Source organism: Bidens hawaiensis, unplaced genomic scaffold (assembly GCF_021521415.1).
Source record: "Bidens hawaiensis isolate Kalapana, Puna unplaced genomic scaffold, B.hawaiensis_p1.1 tig00019354_1, whole genome shotgun sequence".
Lineage (NCBI taxonomy): Eukaryota > Viridiplantae > Streptophyta > Magnoliopsida > Asterales > Asteraceae > Bidens > Bidens hawaiensis.
The window spans coordinates 125,001-147,123 of NW_027492940.1; the positions used below are offsets into that span (position 1 = coordinate 125,001).

The 22,123-nt window shown below is 36.1% G+C and overlaps 3 protein-coding genes across 4 annotated transcripts in view; 1 reads left to right on the plus strand and 2 right to left on the minus strand.

The window, feature by feature from the left end:
* LOC143558203 (hypothetical protein At1g04090-like) overlaps positions 1-22,123 on the plus strand; it is a 171,244-nt gene that overhangs the window by 112,542 nt on the left and 36,579 nt on the right. The window lies entirely within an intron of this gene.
* Positions 559-3,035, minus strand: LOC143558190 (uncharacterized). The gene is made up of 5 exons (XM_077047078.1): positions 2,789-3,035; positions 1,991-2,731; positions 1,782-1,894; positions 1,529-1,633; positions 559-1,098 (listed from the first exon to the last, which is right to left on the minus strand). The coding sequence occupies exons 1-5, from the start codon at positions 3,033-3,035 to the stop codon at positions 559-561; spliced, it is 1,746 nt and encodes a 581-aa protein (XP_076903193.1).
* Positions 7,812-10,174, minus strand: LOC143558197 (multiple organellar RNA editing factor 2, chloroplastic-like). Its single transcript, XM_077047083.1, has 4 exons — positions 9,771-10,174; positions 8,253-8,350; positions 8,098-8,163; positions 7,812-7,983 (listed from the first exon to the last, which is right to left on the minus strand). Exons 1-4 carry the CDS (start codon positions 10,172-10,174, stop codon positions 7,841-7,843), a joined length of 711 nt encoding a protein of 236 aa, XP_076903198.1. The 3' UTR covers positions 7,812-7,840.

Here is a 22,123-nt window from a genome sequence, read left to right on the forward strand (position 1 = left end):
CGTTAGATTAATATTTTATTTTAAAAATCCACTTACATCCAATGGTTTTCCTATTGGGTGGCAAGTCAACTAAATCCCAGGTATTATTCCTGTTAAGGGCCTCAATTTCACTAGTCATAGCAGCAACCCAGTTAGGATCACTATCTACCTCAACATAATTTTTTGGTTCACAACTTTTATCTAACATAGAAGTGAAACACCTATTAATTACAGACAAGTTTGAATAATTCACAACCCTTTCTAGATCATACTTAATTTTTCTACCTACCACATAATCATTTAAGGTTTTTGGAAAAGTAACATTTCTGGTTGATCTCCTTAATACAGTAGGTATATTATGTTCAGTTTCAACCTCAATTCCCTTAGAATCTTGATCATTAGATTCTTCCTCACCTCTTACTTCACCCCAGCCCTACTAATACCTGAACCAGTATTATTAGGTTGATGATTGTCAGCCCTACTACTAACATTTCTGGTTTCATCACTAGTTTGCTGAGTCCCATGAGAAGAGATATCAACTCTACTTTGATCATTTAAAGTCTCATCATTGGGAGGGTCTTAAGCATCAGAATGTTTAGCATAAGTTTGATCATATAGATCAAAAAAATTCATATTATTAACGTCATTATTACCAAAAGCAGTTTCTTGAAAAAATTCATTTTCAACAAATGGAAATATGGATTCATAAAACTTAACATCTCTAGAATATAGAATTTGTTTTCTATCCAAACTCCACAACTTATAACCTTTCTTTTGGTTGGAATATCCAAAAAATACACATTTTTCTGCATGACTAGAAAATTTATCGGTATTGTTTAACACTATGCTAAAACACAAACACCCAAACACTCTTAGATGACTCAAGACAGGCTTAAAACCATACACCAACTCATAAGGAGACATACCATTCAAAACAGAAGAAGGTGTCCTGTTAATCAGATAAGTAGCAGTTAGCACACATTCAGACCAAAATTTTAAAGGCACACCTCCTTGAAACAATAAAGCTCTAGCAACATTAAGTAAGTGTCTATGTTTTCTTTCAACTATTCCATTTTGTTGAGGTGTATGGACACATGTAGTTTTGAATAATCCCATTATCTAAACAAAAATTGTTCATATAATTATTCACAAACTCTGTTCCATTATCACTCCTCAAAACCTCTATATTTTTGTTAAATTGGTTTTTAACCATTATAGTAAAGGTTTTAATGTTAAAAAACACTTCATCTTTATGTTTCATCAGATAGACCCAAACAGCCCTTGAATGATCATCAACAATAGTAAGAAAGAACCTATAACCTTCCATGCTTGGTATTCTATAAGGCCCCCAAACATCAAGGTGTACAAGCTCCCCTAATTCTTTACTTTTGTGATCACTTAAGGGAATAGGTACCCTGTGTTGTTTGGCCTTATGACAAACATCACACGGAATCAATGACTCAAGGCTTTTAAGCTTCAAGGAGTCCTTTAAAACACTTAATACAACATCGGATGGATGTTCTAGTCTAGCATGCCATAGATTTATTACCTTATAGCTATTAAAACACACCTTATTAGTTACATCAGATCCTCCACATATGTAAAGTCCATCAAGTTGACTACCAGTCACCAGGACACTCTTTGTTAGTGAGTCCTGTATATAACATTTATGTTCATCAAATGACACGGTCAATTTGCTATCCTTAGCAAGTTTATAGACGGACATGAGATTTACGTTGTAATCAGGCACAACAAAAACATCACATGCTATTATTTAGTTTTATGTTCCCAATTTTAGTAACAACTGCACTAGTTCCATTAGGATGTTTAACTCTTATATTAAGATCAGCTACATCAATTTCACTTGACAACCCTTTGTCAGACATCACCATATGTTGGTTAGCCCCAGAGTCAACTACCCAACCATATAATTCACTATCCTTATCACAATTAGAAAAACAATATTTAGGTTTATCAAGACTCACAGAACAAGACCAAGAACTTAAGTTACCTGACATATTACAGCTTTGTAGACCATCCCCAGTCTTTTCATCTAACAAACTTAATAACCTGGAAACTTGTTCAGGAGTAAGACCACTCACAGATGAAGAACTAGGAGTAGCATTATTATCAGACATAGAATTATTATTATTAGCATTAAACTTTTTACCCTGCCCATTCCTTGGTTTCATCCAAGACGGGTAACCTATGATCTCAAAACATTTATCAACCGTATGTCCCAATTTGCTACAATGAGAACATTTCACACTAGGATTTTGATTTCTAGTAGTATTTCTTTTATTTTCATAGATTTGATTAGCTTTAGAAACAAACCCAACATTTTGGGATTGTCCCTTCAAATTATTACTACTTGAATTCCTATGTGACTCTTCTCTAGATATAATGGCAAAAGCCTCCTTTATAGTAGGAAGCTCTTCCCTTAATAACAAATGAGACCTAACAGATTGATAACTACTATCTAGACCCATTAGAAACTGCATTAACTTGATCATATGATTGAAGTCATTAAACTTCTTAGAAGCATTACAAGTACAAGTAGGTAATTGAAGAATTTGATCAAGTTGTTTCCACATATTGTTCAATTTATGATAATATTCAGACACGGGAGAGTTATTTTGAGAAAACATATTAATCTTTTGATATAGATTAAACACAATAGACCCGTCCACTTTATCATAGGTTTCTTTTAATTCTTTCCATACCTCAATGGCAAGTTTAGAATAAACTTGCCCTAAGTATAGCTCATCAGAAACAGAATTTAAAATTCAAGTTAAAACTACTGAGTTACATCTATCCCACTGTCTAGAAAGAATCTCATTATCTATTGGTCTAATACAAGAACCGTCAATAAACCCAGTTTTATTTTTCACCTGAAGTGCAAGATTCATTGCATTGGACCATACAGTATAATTGTCTGACCCAGTAAGTTTGATACTAACAATAGTCAAACTGCTGGAGTCACTAACATGCAAGTAAAGTCGATCAGTAGCCTCCAAATTACTAATAACACTACCACTACTAGAAGCATCATTCATATTAGCAAACAACTTATGAATTAATCACACAACAATGCACAAATAGCTCTAGAATGCCTAATGCACCACAAGACCAGGCTATAAACCCTCAGGTATCAACCTAATTATGTCTACAAAAGTTATATGTGAAGAAAAAACAGAAAGATCTCACCCAGGGGCGCCCAAGTTAGGGTATTCCTTCTAAGGGTCAAGACTTGCAACCTTCACTTAGGGCTACAAGTATTGACAGAAGATATTCTTGAAAATAATGAAAATCTGCAACAAGTTGACACATAAACCAGCACTTGAACTTCTTCAAAGTTGTCACAAACAATTTCCCCAAATTAGGGTTTCAACCAGAAACCCTAAAAACTGTAGTAAACACCAAATTGAAAGCAAAACCCCAAGAATCAGAGAAGCGAAAGCTCTGATACCATGTCAAATTATGTTAATCAGAGAAAGAATTTCTTGAATCTTATTTACACAACCGACGATACACCAGCAGAAGACAATAACCAAAAATCAGATCATCAACATAATGATCTGAACACTACGAACACTCTTTCTATCGGATTAATTGATTCAATCAACATGATGAATCTTAACCCTAGAATAATAGTTTTAAGAGAGAATACAAGAAGTCAGAGAGAAAACTATTTTGTGTGTTGAAAATAATAAACTAGACATAACTAGAAAATTGGTTTTTATATTGCCAACAAACTTCAACAACTTGATCTTTATATCTCGAAAACTTCTTAACTACTTAACCTTGAAAGCCCATCATCAACCCATCTCCAAGTCAGCTACAAGCCAGGCCCAACTTTAATTCAGCTACAAGCCCATCTTCATTTCATGCTCCATGACCAAGTATTTTACATATCAAAACATAAAACATTGAATTAGATCATTAATATTAACATTTCAACGTCACATGCTAATATTAGCAATTCCATTCTTCATGGAGGTCGATCTACCTAAGTTTGTGTGTGTGTGTGTGTGTGTCACGTCCTCCTAGCTTTGTTGATTTGCTGCATCATCATATTTGCTTGTTGAGGAGGGCCATTTATAGCCTCAAACAGGCCCCAGAGCTTGGTTCTTCATGATGTTGCTTTTGGATTTGCTCAATGTGACTCCAAGGCCTATTAATTTGTGTATTCTAGAGATTCATACGTGTACGCCATGTTCTTGTTTTGTGGTTGATATGCAACGATCTTTGCAACGTACCGATTTGATTGGGTTCTTACATGCCCAATTTGCCCTTGAGGATTTGGTTATTGTAGAGTTATTTTTTGGGTTACATACACAAATTCACAAATTCACTTGTTATAATTCACTTGTCTCATCATTGGTGCTTAGATGTCTTCTCCAACGCACTAGGCCAGTCGCTTATTATTCACTTGTCTCATCAATCATGAGTCATGTATCACCTAATCGTCAACTTTCCCATATTCAGTTATACTTGTGAATGACCCCTTGCTTTACCAGAGCATTGTTGCTGATCTTTAATTAATTTGTATCTTCTCTTGACTCATTCAAAGATATCTACATAGATATCTAATATCTTTAGTAAGGTTTCTTAGTTTCTTCAATCAAGTGATTACCACTGGAATTAATTTCGTCAGGATTATTTCTCATGGGTTAGCTGTAGGCATAGACACTAGTCTTACTATTCGAGCTTATATTGTTGTGTGTTACTTAATTGGTCCCAAGCTTATTAACTGGAGCTCTAAGAAACAACACACAATTGCTTGCTCGAATTCTAAAAAATGAAAAATTCTTAGCTATGGTATTATCATGTATAGGGGTGTGTAGAATTAGGGTCGACCCGAAAAAACCTGAAAACCGGACCTAAATTACCCTAAACCGGACCGACCCTATTTTTTAAAATTGTCAGTCGGTCCTTAATATATAGTCTGATCGGTCTCCGGTCAGGTTCAGGTATTAACCCTTGAAAACAAGCCATAGACCGAAAGACCGATTTAATAAGCTTATAATGAACAACGTGGCCATGGTGAAGTAAAGGTGATACGTGAAAAGTTGATGAAGAAGAAGACGGTAGTCACGTGAGTGAGATGTAATTATTTTATTAGATTTTGACTTACAAGAAGACAAGTTAAAAACAACTGTCACTTTCTTTTCCCGATATTAGCTTTTTTTTATATATATTATCATATTGAAAGAAAATTCATAAATGAAAAAACTTTATGACGCAGATTATCAAATTATTTTAATATCTTTTATTATTTTTATGTTTATCTAGTTTTCATGTTTATCTTTTCATGTCTACTGCTATAAATAGGTTATGATTGTTCAGTTACATTAGTTTTTGATTGAATGTTAATTGAAGAGAACTTTGTTCTTAGAACCTTTGGTTTGGTTTATCGTCTTTGATTATCATGAATTTCTTGAGCATTGATCGCTTCCAAAACTGTTTCATATCCTTGTGCATGAAAAACTTCAAAGTAAATAGTACTTTTACTTTACATCAAAAGCTACATCATATTCCAAGAAAAAGTAAGAGAAAATGATTTAGAGCTTGAAACGACTCAAAGATCTATTTCTCTAAGTATCAAGATACCATCACCATGTCATATTCCAAGTATCAAGATACCATCACCATGTTTCTCTAGTAACTTCCATGGCAGAAAGAGTTTGGAGGGACTCCATTGAACAAGATGATTTAGAACTTGAAACGACTCAAAGATCTGTCTCTGGTTTCAACAGTCGTTAACATGAGTTTAAGCAACATCATCGGTCTTCGGTCTTTGATAGCCTATCCGAAGAACCAAACCCGACAAAGTTCATACCCAAAATTTATTTAAAGGTCCGGTCTTCAGTTGTCATTTTCAGGTGTTTTCCAGGTTTCGGTCCAGGTCGGGTATGACCCGGTTCGGTCCGGTCTTTTTCATATGCACAGCCCTATAGTCATGTAGGTATGAGGATACTCGATAACTTTTCACACAGAAACCCGTAATAATTTAACTTAATTATTTTATCTTTTAAAAACAAAGTGAGTGTTATTACGTGATTAATTGATTATGGTTGTGACCCCCATAATGTTTGCCCTTTGCCATTGAGCATGTTAAAGTAGTGGCACCCAAAGTGGGCTCTTTCACCTTTGGCGCCACTTTCTTCTTATGTGAAGTGGTTTAAATAGACGAAGCTGATGGATGACGTGGTATAGATGAAGGCTCTTTTACCTTCGGCGCCATCAACTCGATTAGTCAATTGTTAAATCATGGAAGTTTATGAGTGGTTTCAATAAAAGTTTCTTGACCACATTTTGGAATGACTTTGTCCAGCAGCTCTGGGTAGGGTTGTTCATGAGCCGAGCCGAACCGAGCAAAGGTTTGCTCGTTGCTTGGTCCGTTTTCAACCGAACCGAACGGCTGTAATTCGAACCGAGCGAAAAACGAAACGAGCCAAAAACGAACCGAGCATTTTTCGATCGAACATCAAGCGACTTCGAGTATTTTTTATTTCTTTTTCATTTTAAAATTTCAATAATGAACAAGTTTGAAGGCTGTAAATAATATATTTTGTAAAGAAATTAGTGGTTTTTAGACAAGCGTATAATAGGTTGTAAATTTTTAGAAGAAGTTTAAAGTGAGATATAATGAACATGTAAACAAACTTTTACCATTCTGAAAACTTGAATCAAACTAATAAAACTATAAAACTGACGGAATAGGAAAAATTTTAATTGTTTTAAAAATTATATACTTATATTTTATGTATTTTGTCTATATGTTTATATATTTGTTCATATATAATTTATATATAAATAAATTAAAAATATTCAAACCGAACCGAACCGAGCAGACCTTTGGTCGTTGCTTGGCTCGTTTATAAACCGAACCTGGTAAAGCGGCTCGTTTATAAACCCAACCGAGCAAAGCGGCTCGTTTACAATCGAGGGAAAAAACGAGCGAGCATTTTCTAAGCAATTTCCGAGCGAGCAGCGAGCGAGTTCGAACGTTGAGCGGTTTGGACGGCCTAGCTCTGGGACTTTGTTTCACAGCTATATATTAAAAGCCCAATAATTGGCCACATGAGTCTAAACTCTGAGTAATGGAGTCTAGGTCATTGTGTTAGTTCAATTTGTATAATGCCTAATTATTTAAACCAAGCAGTCCTAACACTTGTTGCATTCTTCAAGCACATCGGAGAAGATGACTCTCGTTCTCGGTTGTTTGGGATTGCGTATTCTAGGCACATATAACTTATTAACTTATACAAAAGTTTGAAGGTTTTTGGTATTATGACTTATTGCAAGAGGATAAGCTACAATTTTATGACTTATTAACTTATGAAGAAGTTATAAGGAGGTCAAATAAGGAATCACAAACACCCCCAAAGTCTCCTTCAATGCATGTACTGTGTGTTGTGAGCATTAAAGCCCACACCGCCATAGCCACATCTGATGTTGGGATTTAAACTAAAACAAGTTCGTTAAAGAAGGGAGCCAAAATTGACGGCGTGAACTCACTTACGCCTTAACCAAGAAGATTGAGTCCACCCCAAACCAACCAATCACACATTTTTTAATTTCTTTTTAGTTAAACTACAAGCCTGTTAAATAATGGGTTAGTTGAAGCCTACAGCCTACGTCTACGTGACAGGGCGTTTATGTACTTTTTTAGTTAAACTAGAATGCATGGTCTTAGAATCTTCAGGAAGATATATAATTATTCTAACTAGAAATTATTAACCAACATAAGTGCCAAAGCAAACAGCTAAACATATCAGAGACCCACTGATATTTCAGATGTCTAGAAATAAGCTAATATGCATATTTAGGTTATGTGGAATGCCGAGAATCACAATTAACGGCTGTTTTCACGACGCCTGACATACCGAGTCCGGTTATTGTATCTCGGTCTGTCTTGCACTCTTTGTGGAACCGGTTCCACCCTCCTTTGCCTCTCGGGTGACCTCTGAACTATCTCTCCATTGACATACAATTCAGCTGAAATTTCAAACCAGAAACATAACAAAGAACACTTAAACATGTCAAATGAAAAGGTATATTCAAATTAAAAACCGTAAATTGCAGACAATGTTAATCATGCAATAACCATACCTCCATAATCTTTGTTTTCAGCATCCACATATGAATCCGGGAGCACAAAGAGCACACCGGGCAGCCCTGTAAATAATACAAGTTGTGACTAGTGCTACTGATTCAACAAAAATAAATATTCAAAAGTTGTGATAAAACATAGAAGCAAGGCATACCTTCTAGCTTATTAGATGTCTCTTCATCAATTTCACACCCAAATCCAAAGTACCTCTCACAAGAAACATTATAAATCTTCTTCTTTGCCTCTTCCACACTAACACAATTGATCAAATTAAAAAGTAAAATACTAATTTTGACATTATATGTTGTAATTATATATTTAAAACCTAACAGCCATGATCCCAAGACATGCCAAATTGTCAAAATCAAGATCTGTGTATCAAATTAGGGCTATAGATATAGGGGTGCAAACGAGCTGCGCTGCTCACAGGTACTTGAGATCAGATCAATATAAGGCTCTAAAAAAGCCGGTCTTTTATGAGCTCGAGCTCGAGCTGAGCCCAAGCCTTAAACAAAGCTCGTTTAGTTATCTAGCTCGAGTATTGAGTATTTTTAAGTTTGACCTATTTGGACTTCTATGTACCTCGAGTATTTTCAAGCTTTACCTGTTTTGGACTTCTATGTATTAATTTCACACTGCACCACCAAGCTTTGGCTCATTTTAGGTACTACATGAGCTCGAGCCGAGCTTAGGCTCGTTTAAGGTTTTTCTCAAAATATATAAAATTAATAAAAAATGTATACAAACTAATTAACAAATAATAAACGAGCCGAGCCCGAGTTTGAAAAAACAACTCATGAGCCGTACTCAGAGCTTTTAAAAAAGAGCTCAAAACAAGTAGAGTTCAAGCTCTCATAAAAAAATAACAAATAGAAAAGAATAATGGTCGAATCCGGTTCCTCTATTAGTTTCTTTGATTTTTCCCCAATAACCGAATACTTAAGTCAAAACAAGCCGAGCTCATGCTCAGCCGACTCGTTTACACCCCAATATGAAAACCAATAACCTTCTTTGTGAATGAACCCAACATTTAGCAAACAGTTCGCGAACCGTTCGGCGGGAAGTTCCTTTACGTTCGTTCGTTTAATAAATGAACGAACACAAACAAGAAATTTGTCCATTTAGCTATTTGAACAAACATGAACAGAGGCGGCTGCGCTCATCCATTTGTGTTCGTTTGCATTCGTTTGTTTATGTTGTTAAAAGGTTTGTTTTATATTTTATAATATTTAATTTGTAATAACCAACCTAACATTTAAATTTATAATTTATTATTTGAGTTCAGTTCGTTTCGTTAATTTGCTTTAACTAACAAAAAATCTAACTTGTGTTTTGTTGGCATTATCAAAATCAAAATAAAACCGCTGATTTGGGGATGATTATATTTGATGATTATTATTATTATCTCAAGTGCTTAACTTTATATTTTATTAAAATGATTATGTCAAATGTTTTGAATCAAGAATGTTGCTTTTTAAAATTTTTCTTTTTCTACATGTTCTTGTGCGATGGCGAACCGTTCGGGAACAAGTTCAATTCATTAACAAGGTTGGCATTCGCGAACAAGTTTAATGCTTTACGAACGAACATAAACAAGGTTTCATTCGGTTCACTTCATTTCTAGCAATTAATCTCAAATTTCGAATAAAAAAAGTGAGGGTTTACACGGTACCTTCCGAGAACCTTAGCCAGGGTTTCAACATAACAATCAATCATCTGCTGCTTCGTAGCTCCCTCACCACCAGGCTTATCGATCACAATCAGCCAATGCTCATAATCACATCCAGGGAACAACGGCGCCATCTCCGTCGGCGGCCGGTCACTGAAGTTCGAACCGGAGTTGAGCGGCGAGTAGGCGCCTCCGGACCGGTTCACGAGGCATCGGATGAGGTTGAGCCGGACCGCGGCGGGTGAGGTAACACGGAGAGAGTGGGAAATGGATATCGTGGATCGGGTGAATACGGGTAGAGGTGGAGGTTTGGTTATAGAGGAGAATAGGCGCGTGGAAGTGAGAAAAGATGATGATCGGATGGTTAGGAGTGACCGGCCGATTGCTGTTGCGGTTGTCGCCGCCATGGATATTAGTGGAGGAAGAAGGGTTTATGGATAGAGAGAAGTGTAGATAAACAAACCCAATTTTAAAATATGACATCCTAGGAGCATTATGATAGTTTTACCGGAATTTAAACCCGAGGATATAGAAAATGAGAATTTAGGGTTGGGTAAAAAGCTCGCGGCTGATCATTGGTGTGTTTGGTAGGAAGATTCTACGAGCTACAAGTTTTTAAGAAAAAACTCGTTCTTAATAAAAAAAACTTTGTTTGAGTCTTTGAGATTATGAGAAAAATCTCACAATATGAACCATTGCTACAATCTTTTATATTTGTTACTTGAACTTTCATCAACTTTTATTAATTTATATAATAATTACATATTTAACATTTATTCAAAACCGACTACCCCGTGACTTTTTAAGATGTCATAACTTTTTCGTACGTTAATATTTTTTTAAAAAAAATTGCATCATAAAAACAAGCATTTTATTCTCTTTAATATGAGTATGATATTGTTATTCTTTTTTAACTTTAAAAAATTAACATATTACGTGATTACCAGTTAGGATCAGCAACAAGTCGAGTCAGGCGAGCTCAGGTAATGTGTGAGACCAAATTAGGTTCGGAACGAGTTGATACAAAAAGGGTTAATATAGTTCGATTCATGTCGGTACGGTTTTGAGTCGAAAGGGGTCATGTCAGAACATGTTTCATATTAGAACAGTGTCGGGTCAGAACGGAATTCGGATCAAAACATGTTGGTTTAAAAAATTATCAATTCAAAATTATTGTATATTTCAACTTTTCTTATTGATTTTCACCACTGGTTGCACGCGTACTGCCTTTGCACGAATTACATGTCTACATTCGGGTTATGTGTGCATTATTATCAGGTGAATCATGTACCGACGCTAATTATGCGGTTGATGTCATGTTACACTCCCACTCCATCGCACCGCACGAGCACCCAACTAGTTTTACTAAAAGTTTCAGCTACTCTACCAAACACCTATATATCTAAAAAAAATACAGCTAGCAGCTACCAACTTCCAGCTAATAGCCATCATCTAGTTTTACCAAACATACCCTTAGGCTCTTTAACTTCGTAGCTCAAGCTACCTCGTTTAATTTCGTGCTCAAACCCATGCTGCTTTGACTCAGCTCGAGTTGTTTACCACCTTGCATGAGTGGGATTCAAACCCACAACGTTAAATAAAAGAAAACCCTTAAGTGAATTTAAGATGAAATTTACAACTACCCCCACCCAAATTAATACGGCATGACATCATATAAAGAAAACTCATCGTCTTTTTTTTCTTTAACAGATAATTTTTTAATTCTTCGTCTTTTACCTCTTGTGAGGCTTGAACCCTAGTCTTTATTAACACCAACATCTTTACCATCACATCATAAACGGTGAGGCTTAAAAAAAAACTTCATCATAGTTATTTTATCATATTTATTTACTAATGTTACTATCCTACTTCTTACTATATTATTAAAGCAATATAAGATTTTCATATGCCATTCAACTAAAATGTCCACATAGGCTTCCAACTCATCATTTTTTCATTTATATAATTTCCACATCTTAATTTGAGCATTAATTTAAACATTAACTCCTAAGTTAATTGTTATAATTATCATTTATTGAGTAATAAAGATAATTAAATGTTTTTATTGTTATTTTTTAAAATTTTGAGACTTTGTTATTTTACTTCGTTTTTTTTATTTGGGAAATTATATGAACGTTTGGACCGGATGTATAGATTGAAATGGTGGTTTAAGTCACGAGGTTTGGATTATATTGTTGCTTTATTAAACGCTCGGTTTAATAAAAATTATAATTATATCTCATTGTTATATTCATACTTTTAGCATTTTTTATGTGGTATACTTAAATGTTTTATTATTTTAATAAAAATAGCCTTTTGTAACACACAGCTTATGTTACAAAATCTACATCTCTACGCTTCACATATTACAATATATGACTTTAGTTGATGATGAAGTTATAACTAATATGTCTTTTTTGTTTCAATGTATAAGTTAGAAATGTGTGACATAACTTAGAATTATGTTTTAAATTGTTATATTTCTCGATTTGTCTTTGTATGTTGAGTTCCTTTAATTAAAATAACAATGTGATACGCTATAATTTTACTATACTATTAAAACAATATTAGATTTCCATATGGCATTCAACTAGAATGTCCACATAAGCTTCAAACTCATTAATTTTATATTTATATAATTTTCACATGTTAATCTTATTGTACTATTAAAGCAATATAAGATTTCCACATAGCATTCAACTAGAATGTTCACATAGGCTTCTAACTCATCAGTTTTTCATTTATATAATTTCCATATGTTAATTTGGGCAGTAATTTAAACAATGACTCCTAAGTTGAATAAAGTTTCAAAATAAATTGTTATAATTATCATTTATTAAGTAATAAAGACAATTAATTGTTTCATTGTTATTTTTTAAATTTTGAGACTTTGTTATTTTATTATTATTATTATTTTTGATTTGGGAAATTATTTATGAACGTTTGAACCTGATGTATGGATGTTTGGATTGATATGGTGGTTTAACTCACGCGGTTTGGATTATATTGTTGCTTTATTAAACGCGTTGTTTAATAAAAATTATAATTATATCTCATTGTTATATTCATATTTTTAGCATTTTTTATGTTGTGTACTTAAATGTTTTTTATTTCAATAAAAATAGTTACACACAGCTTATGTCACAACATCTGCATGTTTACGCTTCATATGACTTTAGTAGATGATGAAATTTTAACTAATACGTCTTTTTTGTTTCAGTATATAAGTTAGAAATACGTGGCATAACTTAGAATTATTTTTTAAATTGTTATATTTTTCGATTTGTCTTTGTATGCTGGGTTCTTTTAATAAAAATAACAATGTGATAATTTATAATAATAATGCTAGATTATTTGACGTTTACACTTCATTAAAATGTGTATAACACACGTGCGCACACGCACACACACATATATATGAAGTTTTAGATATTTTTCGTCCGTGTGTAACATAAAATCAAACCTAGTTTACAAGCAAGAAAGAAAGAAAGAAAGAAAGAAAGAAAGAAAGAAAAAAGTAAAGTCTAATATTTTGAAAGCTACAAATTCTGTTCTCTGATATTCAAGGTATATAACCAATTTAGTAAATGTGTAATTTTCTAAAAGTTAATTTACACATTATATCGGATGTAATATGTGTATAAAATAGTTGTAAATTATTTCATTTAAACATTTTTGATTAATTTGAGTATCTATATTTAAATTTGAAAAAGTAAATATATTAAACCGTTTTTTATTTTACTACAAAGCTGTTTAAATGTAAATCATAATCTTTCAGACCAAACACAAAAAATCTTAGTCTTCATTCTACATTTTTGTTGCCGGTGATCACATTGCCTGCTATTTTAGTCTCCGAGACTAACATTGTTGCATTATGTTACCACCCCCACCTATACCCGTTTCTTTGTTACTAGTCGCAGCTGCCACCATCGCTGGTGATTCAAGTTCCCATCTCCATTAAATATTGGACACGTCGCCATTGATTCAATCACCAATCTCCTCCATCTCCCCTCTCAACAACAAATCCATGGCGTAATTGACGTAATTGTTCTCAGGGATTTGCAACAAGAAATTGCTGATGGAGATGTTAAGTTTCTTCAGGATTGATCAATTTCTCAAAGCTTATATAAAGTATAAAATGCTCATGTTTAACAGCAAAGTTTACTGTGCTAGTCTCAGAAAGTGAAATCCTTTATTGTTGTAGGCGAGAAAGAAGTGATGGACCAAAAACAAGATTTTTAAGACACCACAAAAGTAATTATATTTATGAACTATTTTATTTATTCTTGTGTTCCAAGTCACCCAAGGTGTAAACTGGGTTAAATGATTGTAGATACATGTCACATTTGAGATAACTTGACAAGGATGAAGCGCAAGTAAAAGAACATATTAAGTGGCAAGAAAACACAATAGATTTGATCTAAATACCATGGCGGATTCGGAAATTTTTTTTAATGGGTTCACTGTTTTCAGATTCTTCAATTTAATATGATCGGGCATTAAAAAATCTAGGGTCGGTTCGACAATTCAGGTCAGTAAGGTTCATCACCCGGGTGATCCAACCTTTTCGGAGGCCTAAAGCTTACATTAAAAGAGAGGCAGTTTTTTGAATTTCATTAGACATTCTAAGAACTCTAAAACCGATTGAACCAAAATATTATTGGAGACTGACACTTACCAACAACTATTGGTAATCTAAGTACCTTTGGTTTAACTGAAATCTGTGACTAAAATTATCTCAGATCTTGTTAGGATTAAACGCACACACGAACTGAACACACACGCGAAAGCAATAAACGAACACGAGAATTTAACGTGGTTCGGTCTAAACTGACCTACGTCCACGGGTGGCAACTAGGTATTCTTTATTGAGTGAGAAGGGATTACAAGTACATAACATCATATATATAGAGAATAGTCTAGGGTTTGCATCTTGTTAAACAAGAAATCTAAACCGGGCCGGGCTTCGGTCTGGCCACCCTACACCCATCTGCCATTTGGACTTCAAATAATAAACCGGGCCTAAACAAAAAGGCCTACGAACCCAACAATCTCCCACTCGGAGGCCTTGAATACTCTCGTCTGCACTCCTCATTGTACTTCTGTAATCTGAACATTAAACTTCTTCTAGTTGCCACCGCCTTCTCATCAATTAACCTGAAGGCCCGTTGAAGCTCCCCGGAGCTCCAACACATCAGTCACGGCTAAAACTGCTCCTGACCCGTTCTCTGTCCCTACCGGCTCCCACTGTAACGAACTACCGGATCCTGAGATAACCTAAGAACAAACACTCTCCATATTCAGCAAGTAATTCACTGGAGAGACTTTTGCAGTTGGAATACTAGTTTTCTTTTTCCACTGTTGACCTGGAACTGTAACTGAAACACGACCTGTGCTCCCACTGTCACGATGTCCCCCAACTGATTTAACTTTCATAGCTCGTTCATCCTGAATCTTCACTTTGGCTCTGGGTTTGTTACTTGCAAAACGAACCTTCTTCTGCCCACGAGATTCTGTGAACCGGATTTTGTCTTTCACCAAAACTGGATCCACTTGCCGACCATATACAATGAACCCATTTTCTTTCCACGAGCAACCACGAGATTCCCTTTGACTACTTTCCATTGCCCATTCCCGAACTTAACATCGTGCCCCTGGTCATCCAACTGCCCAACTGAAATCAAACGTTTCTTCAAACTTGGAATAACCCTCACGTCTTTCAAAGTCCAAGAACTACCGGCTGAAGTTATCAAATCAACATCTCCCATACCCGTAACCTCTAAAATATCATCATTAGCTAGTCGAACCTTTCCAAAATCCCCAAATTTAAGATTCTTCATCGTTTCACTACAGTGAATGGCATGAAACGATGCACCAGAATCCATCACCCAAGCATCAACGTTACTCTCAACACTACAAACCAAAGCCTCATCACTATTGACTTCGTCATCTGTGTCGTCTTCTGTAACGTTCACCTCTTTCTTACCATTCGGACACTGATTCCTGAAGTGTCCCTTCTCTTTACAATCCCAGAATTCAATATCTTTACGAGTCTTAGACTAACTCCTCTTCCTACTCCCACTGCCTCCATGTTTTCCCCTACCTCTACGTTCTGTGACTAACATATTGCCTGATGATTCACCTGAACTTCTACGTCTTGAATCTTCTCCCAGAATCAGGTCCCGAATCCCATCAAAAGTAATCTTTGTAAACGAACTACAAACCGCAGTCACTGTTTGCGACTAACTGTCGGGTAAAGAGGACAATAACAATAGGCCTTGAACTTGATCATCAAACTTAATGTCAGCTGACACTAAGCGGGACAGGATCAAATTAAGATTATTGATATGCGTTGTAACTGACCCACCCTCTTTCATTCTAGTTGTCACTAGCTCTCGGATAAGATAGATCTTATTCGCTGCCGAAGGCTTCTCATACATGTTCGATAGTGCTTCCATCATACCACGTGCTGTGGTTTTTTTCATGGTGTTAAACGCCACATCTTCCGACAACGACAAAGTAATACAAGCCCTAGCTTTCTTGTCTAACTTCTTCCACTCTGCTTCTGACATCTTTTCTGGTTTTTCATCCTCAAGCACTAAATCCAAGTCTTTCTGACAAAGTAGCGCCTCAATCTGCATCTTCCACCAACCAAACTTATGTCCGTCAAACTTCTGTATCGAAACATTTCCGTCTTCTGCCATGACAATAACTAAAACGAAAACCTGGATAAAAACAGAGATAGACACAGCAATGGCACGGCCCTGAACTTAACGACTGTTCTACTGAACTCTGTAAAAAATCAACCTATTTATACGCAGCGGAAATACGAACTGAAAATCAGAAACTGAAACTTTAAACTGAAACGATAGAACCTGACAAACGTGGTTTGCACTGGGTCTCCGTTTCTTTAACGCTTCTTTTGACTTAACATTCTTTAATAAAAATAGGATCTTGATATAATTGTTCTTGACTCGTACTTTGGATAATATGATCTCGACCCAAATATTTCGTTGGCTAAACTGCCAAAGAATTTGGTCTACACAACTTCAACCAAATTGGGCTTGCTGTATCCAGCCCACTAATTAAAAGAGAAATAATATGGGCTACTGCCCTTTGATTCACGAGGCCCAGAAAAAACAAATAACACTCTCTTTCTCTCTGGTCCAATTTACTTTAATTTACAGCCCAAATATTAGGTCAAAGTTTCTTGTTCAAAGTGGTAAGCAACTAAGCACCCTACTTCTTTAATAAACCGTAGGCGATCCTTCTTCAATAACCCGTCGACTACAACGACGAACTAGTCTAGAAACATTAAAGAAAAAATATCGACGGAACTGCCGATTTATTTATTTTTCTTTCTTTTTACTCCGATCGGAGGTTGGTAGCGGCGGTACACGTTGGTGATGCGGTGGACCTGCTTTCGAACAGTAACAAAACCTTCAATCGACGGCGGATTACGGCTAAGACAAAATTAGGGTGGTGGCGGCGGTTGTCTGCCGACGGAACCCTAAACGAACTATCTGCTGCCTTCTGATATACTTTAGATCGATTGAATGAGACGGTGCTCGTGTGTTCAAACCTAAGCTCTTGATACCACTTGTTAGGATTAAACGCACACACAAACTGAACACACACGCAAAAGCAATAAACGAACACGAGGATTTAACGTGGTTCGGTCTAAACTGACCTACGTCCACGGGTGGCAACTAGGTATTTGACAAGGAATTACAAGTACATAACATCATATATATATATATATATATATAGAGAGAGAGAGAGAGAATAGTCTAGGGTAGAGGTGCACAAATCGGGTTCAAATGGAAAACCCAAACCGGTTCCAAACCGGTTTTTTCACACCGGGTTGTAAAATGGCACCGGTTCCAATCAAGAACCGGTTCGGTTCCCGACCCGAACCGATGCCCAGATGTGCGAACTTTTAAGAACCGGGTAGGGTATGAACCGGAACCGGTTTTTACGTAAAAACCGGTTCCACCGGTTTTTTTTGAAATTTAAATATTAGAGCTGTTAGGAACCGGTTCCAACGGCTATATAGCCGTTTTTGACCGTTGGAACCGGTTTTTTAACTATAAATAGGTTATTTTCTTACTATAAATAGCAAGGTTTGTTTGTTTACTTGTTAAACCACTTCCAAAACTATAAAACACACTCCAAACCACAATTAACCTTAAACCGACAACAAATGGCAACCAATGATGACGTTGTTATGGTGATCGAAACAACAAGATGCCCCGATGTTTGGGTTCATTACGATTTGTGTCTCATGACCGACTCACATGAGTTGGCACGTTGCAAATATTGCTCGAAGTTTCTTAAAGCAGGGTCCAACTCGACATTACGAAAACATACGAATAAGTATTGTCGAGAGAAAAGAAGATTGGAAGCTAAAAAAACGGAAGTGGGAGAGTCGTCCGGCTCTACAACCCAAAAATAAGTATTCCCGGATTAAAACGACGGACTTTGTTTTTTATGTTTTAGTTGTTATGTTTAATATCGTTTATGTTTTAATAATGTTTGTAATAGTTAGTTTTTAAATAAATAAAATGTTCGTCGTTATTAAAAAAGTAACAAAAATTAATCATGAGTAACAAAAGTAATTATAATAAAACAAATCAAAACTAAATATTAGTTGAACAAGTTACAAATAATTTTACCAAAACAAATAATTACAACTCTTCTTCGTCTTCATTCTCGTCTTCACCCTCGTCTTCGTTATCGGAAGAAACCCCGTCCTCCGCCTCCTCATCATGAATATGACGCTCTATTGGTATTTCGTCTTCAAAGTTCGCCTTGTGTTGTACACGATCCACCGCATCCAAATGGTCCTTTAGGCAAATGCAAACCTCTAGAGACTCGGGAGTTAGTTTTGTTCTTCACATAGATAACACCCTCCCACTAAGAGAAAAAACCGATTCGGAAGCAACCGTTGAGGCTTGTACGGCAAGCAAATCACGAGCCATGGCGGATAGAATGGGAAATTCGTTTTGTTTACCTTTCCACCAAGCCAACAAATCAATATTGCGAATTTCGTCGACCGTTGCGCCCTCAACATAGTTTGCTCCACTATATCGACCAAGTTCGCTACTTGGTGTGTTTCCTCTTTGCCTCTTAGATGCCGATTCACGAATCCCATTCATCAAGTTTATAAGTGGGTCATTGCACGGCCTACCAGTTGTTTTTTTCACAAAAGACGATCTCGTGCTTGGACCATACATTTGAAAATAATGGTCATAAAGGTCTTGAAGGTTTTTGTTGAACTTGTCCTTCGCTTCCGTCGACAACTTCGGGTCAATCTCGTGCATACCTAAGTTGTCGAATATTTCCTCAATCGTTGTTTCAACCCCATTAACATTCCAATAGGGGTTTCATCAATTGCGATGGTGCGTTTCATCAATTGCCATGTCACCGGATCAACCCAATGAGCGGTGACACATATGTATGATTCGGGCAACCCGTGTGGTGCCGACCAAACATCGGTAGTTAAACTAACCATGGCTTCTAAAGAATGAAAAGACTCGATTAACTCTTTTTTAGCACACTCCCACAACCTGATACAATGACGTCTTAAGGTAGTACGACTTACATGTGTGTATCTCGGTTGTAGAGTTTCGCGAATCAACGACGTCAACTCCGGGTCATCAAAGTGGTTAAACGGCAAACCTCGTTGAATAACGAACTTTGCCATTCTATCTTGAACTTGAGTCGTGTTGTAACGAAATAGTGTACCATCTTTACCCAAGTCAATTTGATCGGTCGCGCCAATCCCTTTCAACGCCTTGCAATATGGCTTCTCGATGTGCTTTCTCAAAGTAGAGTTGGAATCGTGCTTTAATATTGAACCACATAGTTTGCAACGAGCCTTTTGATAACCTTCGTCATCCACAATCAAATCCCAATTCTTCCATATGTCTTGGTTGCGGTTATGGTGGACTACCGTAACAACCCTTGGGTCCTCCGTAACAGGAACGGGGGCAACAAACACACTCTTCTTAGCCTTGTTGTTAGTTTTTTTTATGGGTGCCATAATAATATTTAGTTGGATGGTCGGGTAAAGGAACGGGTTTGCTAAAGGAGTAGTATTTTAGTTTGTTTTTGAGTTTGGTGGTGAGACAAGTAATGGAAACAAGTTATATATAGGTTTGGGCATCAAAAACCGGTTCCAACGGCTATATTACCGTTGGAACCGGTTCCAACGGATCTATTGTCTCAAAAACCGGTTCCAACGGCTATATTACCGTTGGAACCGGTTCCAACGGCTAATTGGTGTCTAAAAAACCGGTTCCAACGACTATATTACCGTTGGAACCGGTTCCAACGGCTAGTTTGACTTTTGTTTGACCCTTCAAAAAAAACCCGTCGGAACCGGTTTTTCCGGGTACGAACCGAACCGGTTCCAATTAAGAACCGGGTTGGAACTCGTACTGACATACAAATAGGAGAACCGGGTACGATTTTCGGGTACAAAAATACCCAAACCGGGTATTGTTCCAACCGGGTTGGAACTGGAACCGGTTCCGGTTCGGTTCCACTAGTTAGGTTCCGGAACCGGTTTTTTTGTGCACGTCTAGTCTAGGGTTTGCATCTTATTAAACAAGAAATCTAAACCGGGCCGGGCTTCGGTCTGGCCACCCTACACCCGTCTGCCATTTGGACTTCAAATAATAAACCGGGCCTAAACAAAAAGGCCTACGAACCCAACAGATCTTGGGGATGATGATTATTACTGTAACTAATTATTTTGTGAAAAGGCATATCTTAAGTAAGCTTAGACAACAAATAAACATTAGATCAGACTTCTCATTTTACAGAAAACCCCCACAGTTAATTAACACAATGCAAACAAGATAAACTTAATATGTCAAAATAACCTACCAATGGCACTTCAACAAGTACATCTCAAGTCAGCTCGTTTCAGATTAACAAATAAAGCTAACATAATTTTGTGAAAAGGCATAACTATATCTTAAGTTACTTCAATAATCAAATTTAAACAAACAAATCGTGGCTTAAAGAAATTAGCAAGCGTATCTTAAACAGATTAACATGTAAACAAACTAAGAAATTAACAATATAAATAAACAAATAAAAAGATCTGAAAAACATCAAAATTGCTATGCAAAAGAGTAGAAGACCAAATTAACAGTGTATTAGATGGTTCACTTAAATTTTGAAGGGGGTTCACTCCACTACATCCAGCTCAACGTTACACTATAATTTCGGAACTTGGGGATTCCTGTGAACCCCCTGCAGTCAACGTAGATCCACCCGTCTAAATAGATTTATTTTTTCAGTTGCGCATCAGTCGATTCGATTTAAAGACCACAGTTTTCTGGACATCGTCGATTGTCACGTTAAAATGCAACCATGGGCAGCTTGAGATCAAGATATTAAATTATCAATGGTAACCATGGTCAACTTTTATGAATAAAAGAGAGATCAAAACTTATGTATAACAATCTTGTGCGTGGATTGCAAGACAATTTGATAGGTTCAGATTGGGCTCGTAACAGACTGCTAACTGTAATGTGCATTTCAGTTAGGCCCGGTTTCAATAAATAAACACCCTAGAGGTCCAAAACTTTTCAACTTGAATATTTATTTTACTAGAGATGCTGTATAAGCTTTCAAAACCAAGCTCCTACCTATGTTGAGCAAACTAACAAGAACAATGGTCAAATATATATAGTTCACATAATTTTATGTATCACAGTGAGTGAGAATATAAAGTTCACACTAACCTGAAACTCTGTGCAACGAAAGATACTAACACAGAAAGGTGGTTAGAATCTAGATCCATAACAAGATAACTTATGCTTTATCCCGCATAAACACAAAAATGAAGTGACTAACAGGGGACTAAAAATCAAAGATTCAGCACAACTATAATCATTCAACCGCTTGTTTAATCGACATCAGATTTCGTATGACATTCAATTCTTGATTTCTTGAATCAATAATGGAGTTGTAAGTGTTACGATTTTTAAAACGGAGTGCTTCTTTTAGCAATAAGAAAGCTGCTATAGAAAGGATTTCTAATTCTCTACTTTGTATTGACTTACTAGTTCACTTTTCATGATTGAAACTTAGCTTGCAATTGTAAACTACCTAACGGGTAGCGTTTACTTCACGTAACGAAGACGAGTTAATTTCCATGGCAAATTCTCTATCTTCCAAGCAAAAATTTCCACAGGTTAAAAAAAATAATAACACGACTATATCGTCACTGTTTCAACAACTAAAACCAGCAATATGGGTTTTACATGAATCCGGGATTCAAGTGGTTCGTTCGGGTCAAAAGGGGTGTTATTATGCTCCAAAGGACGGTTTGACTTTCG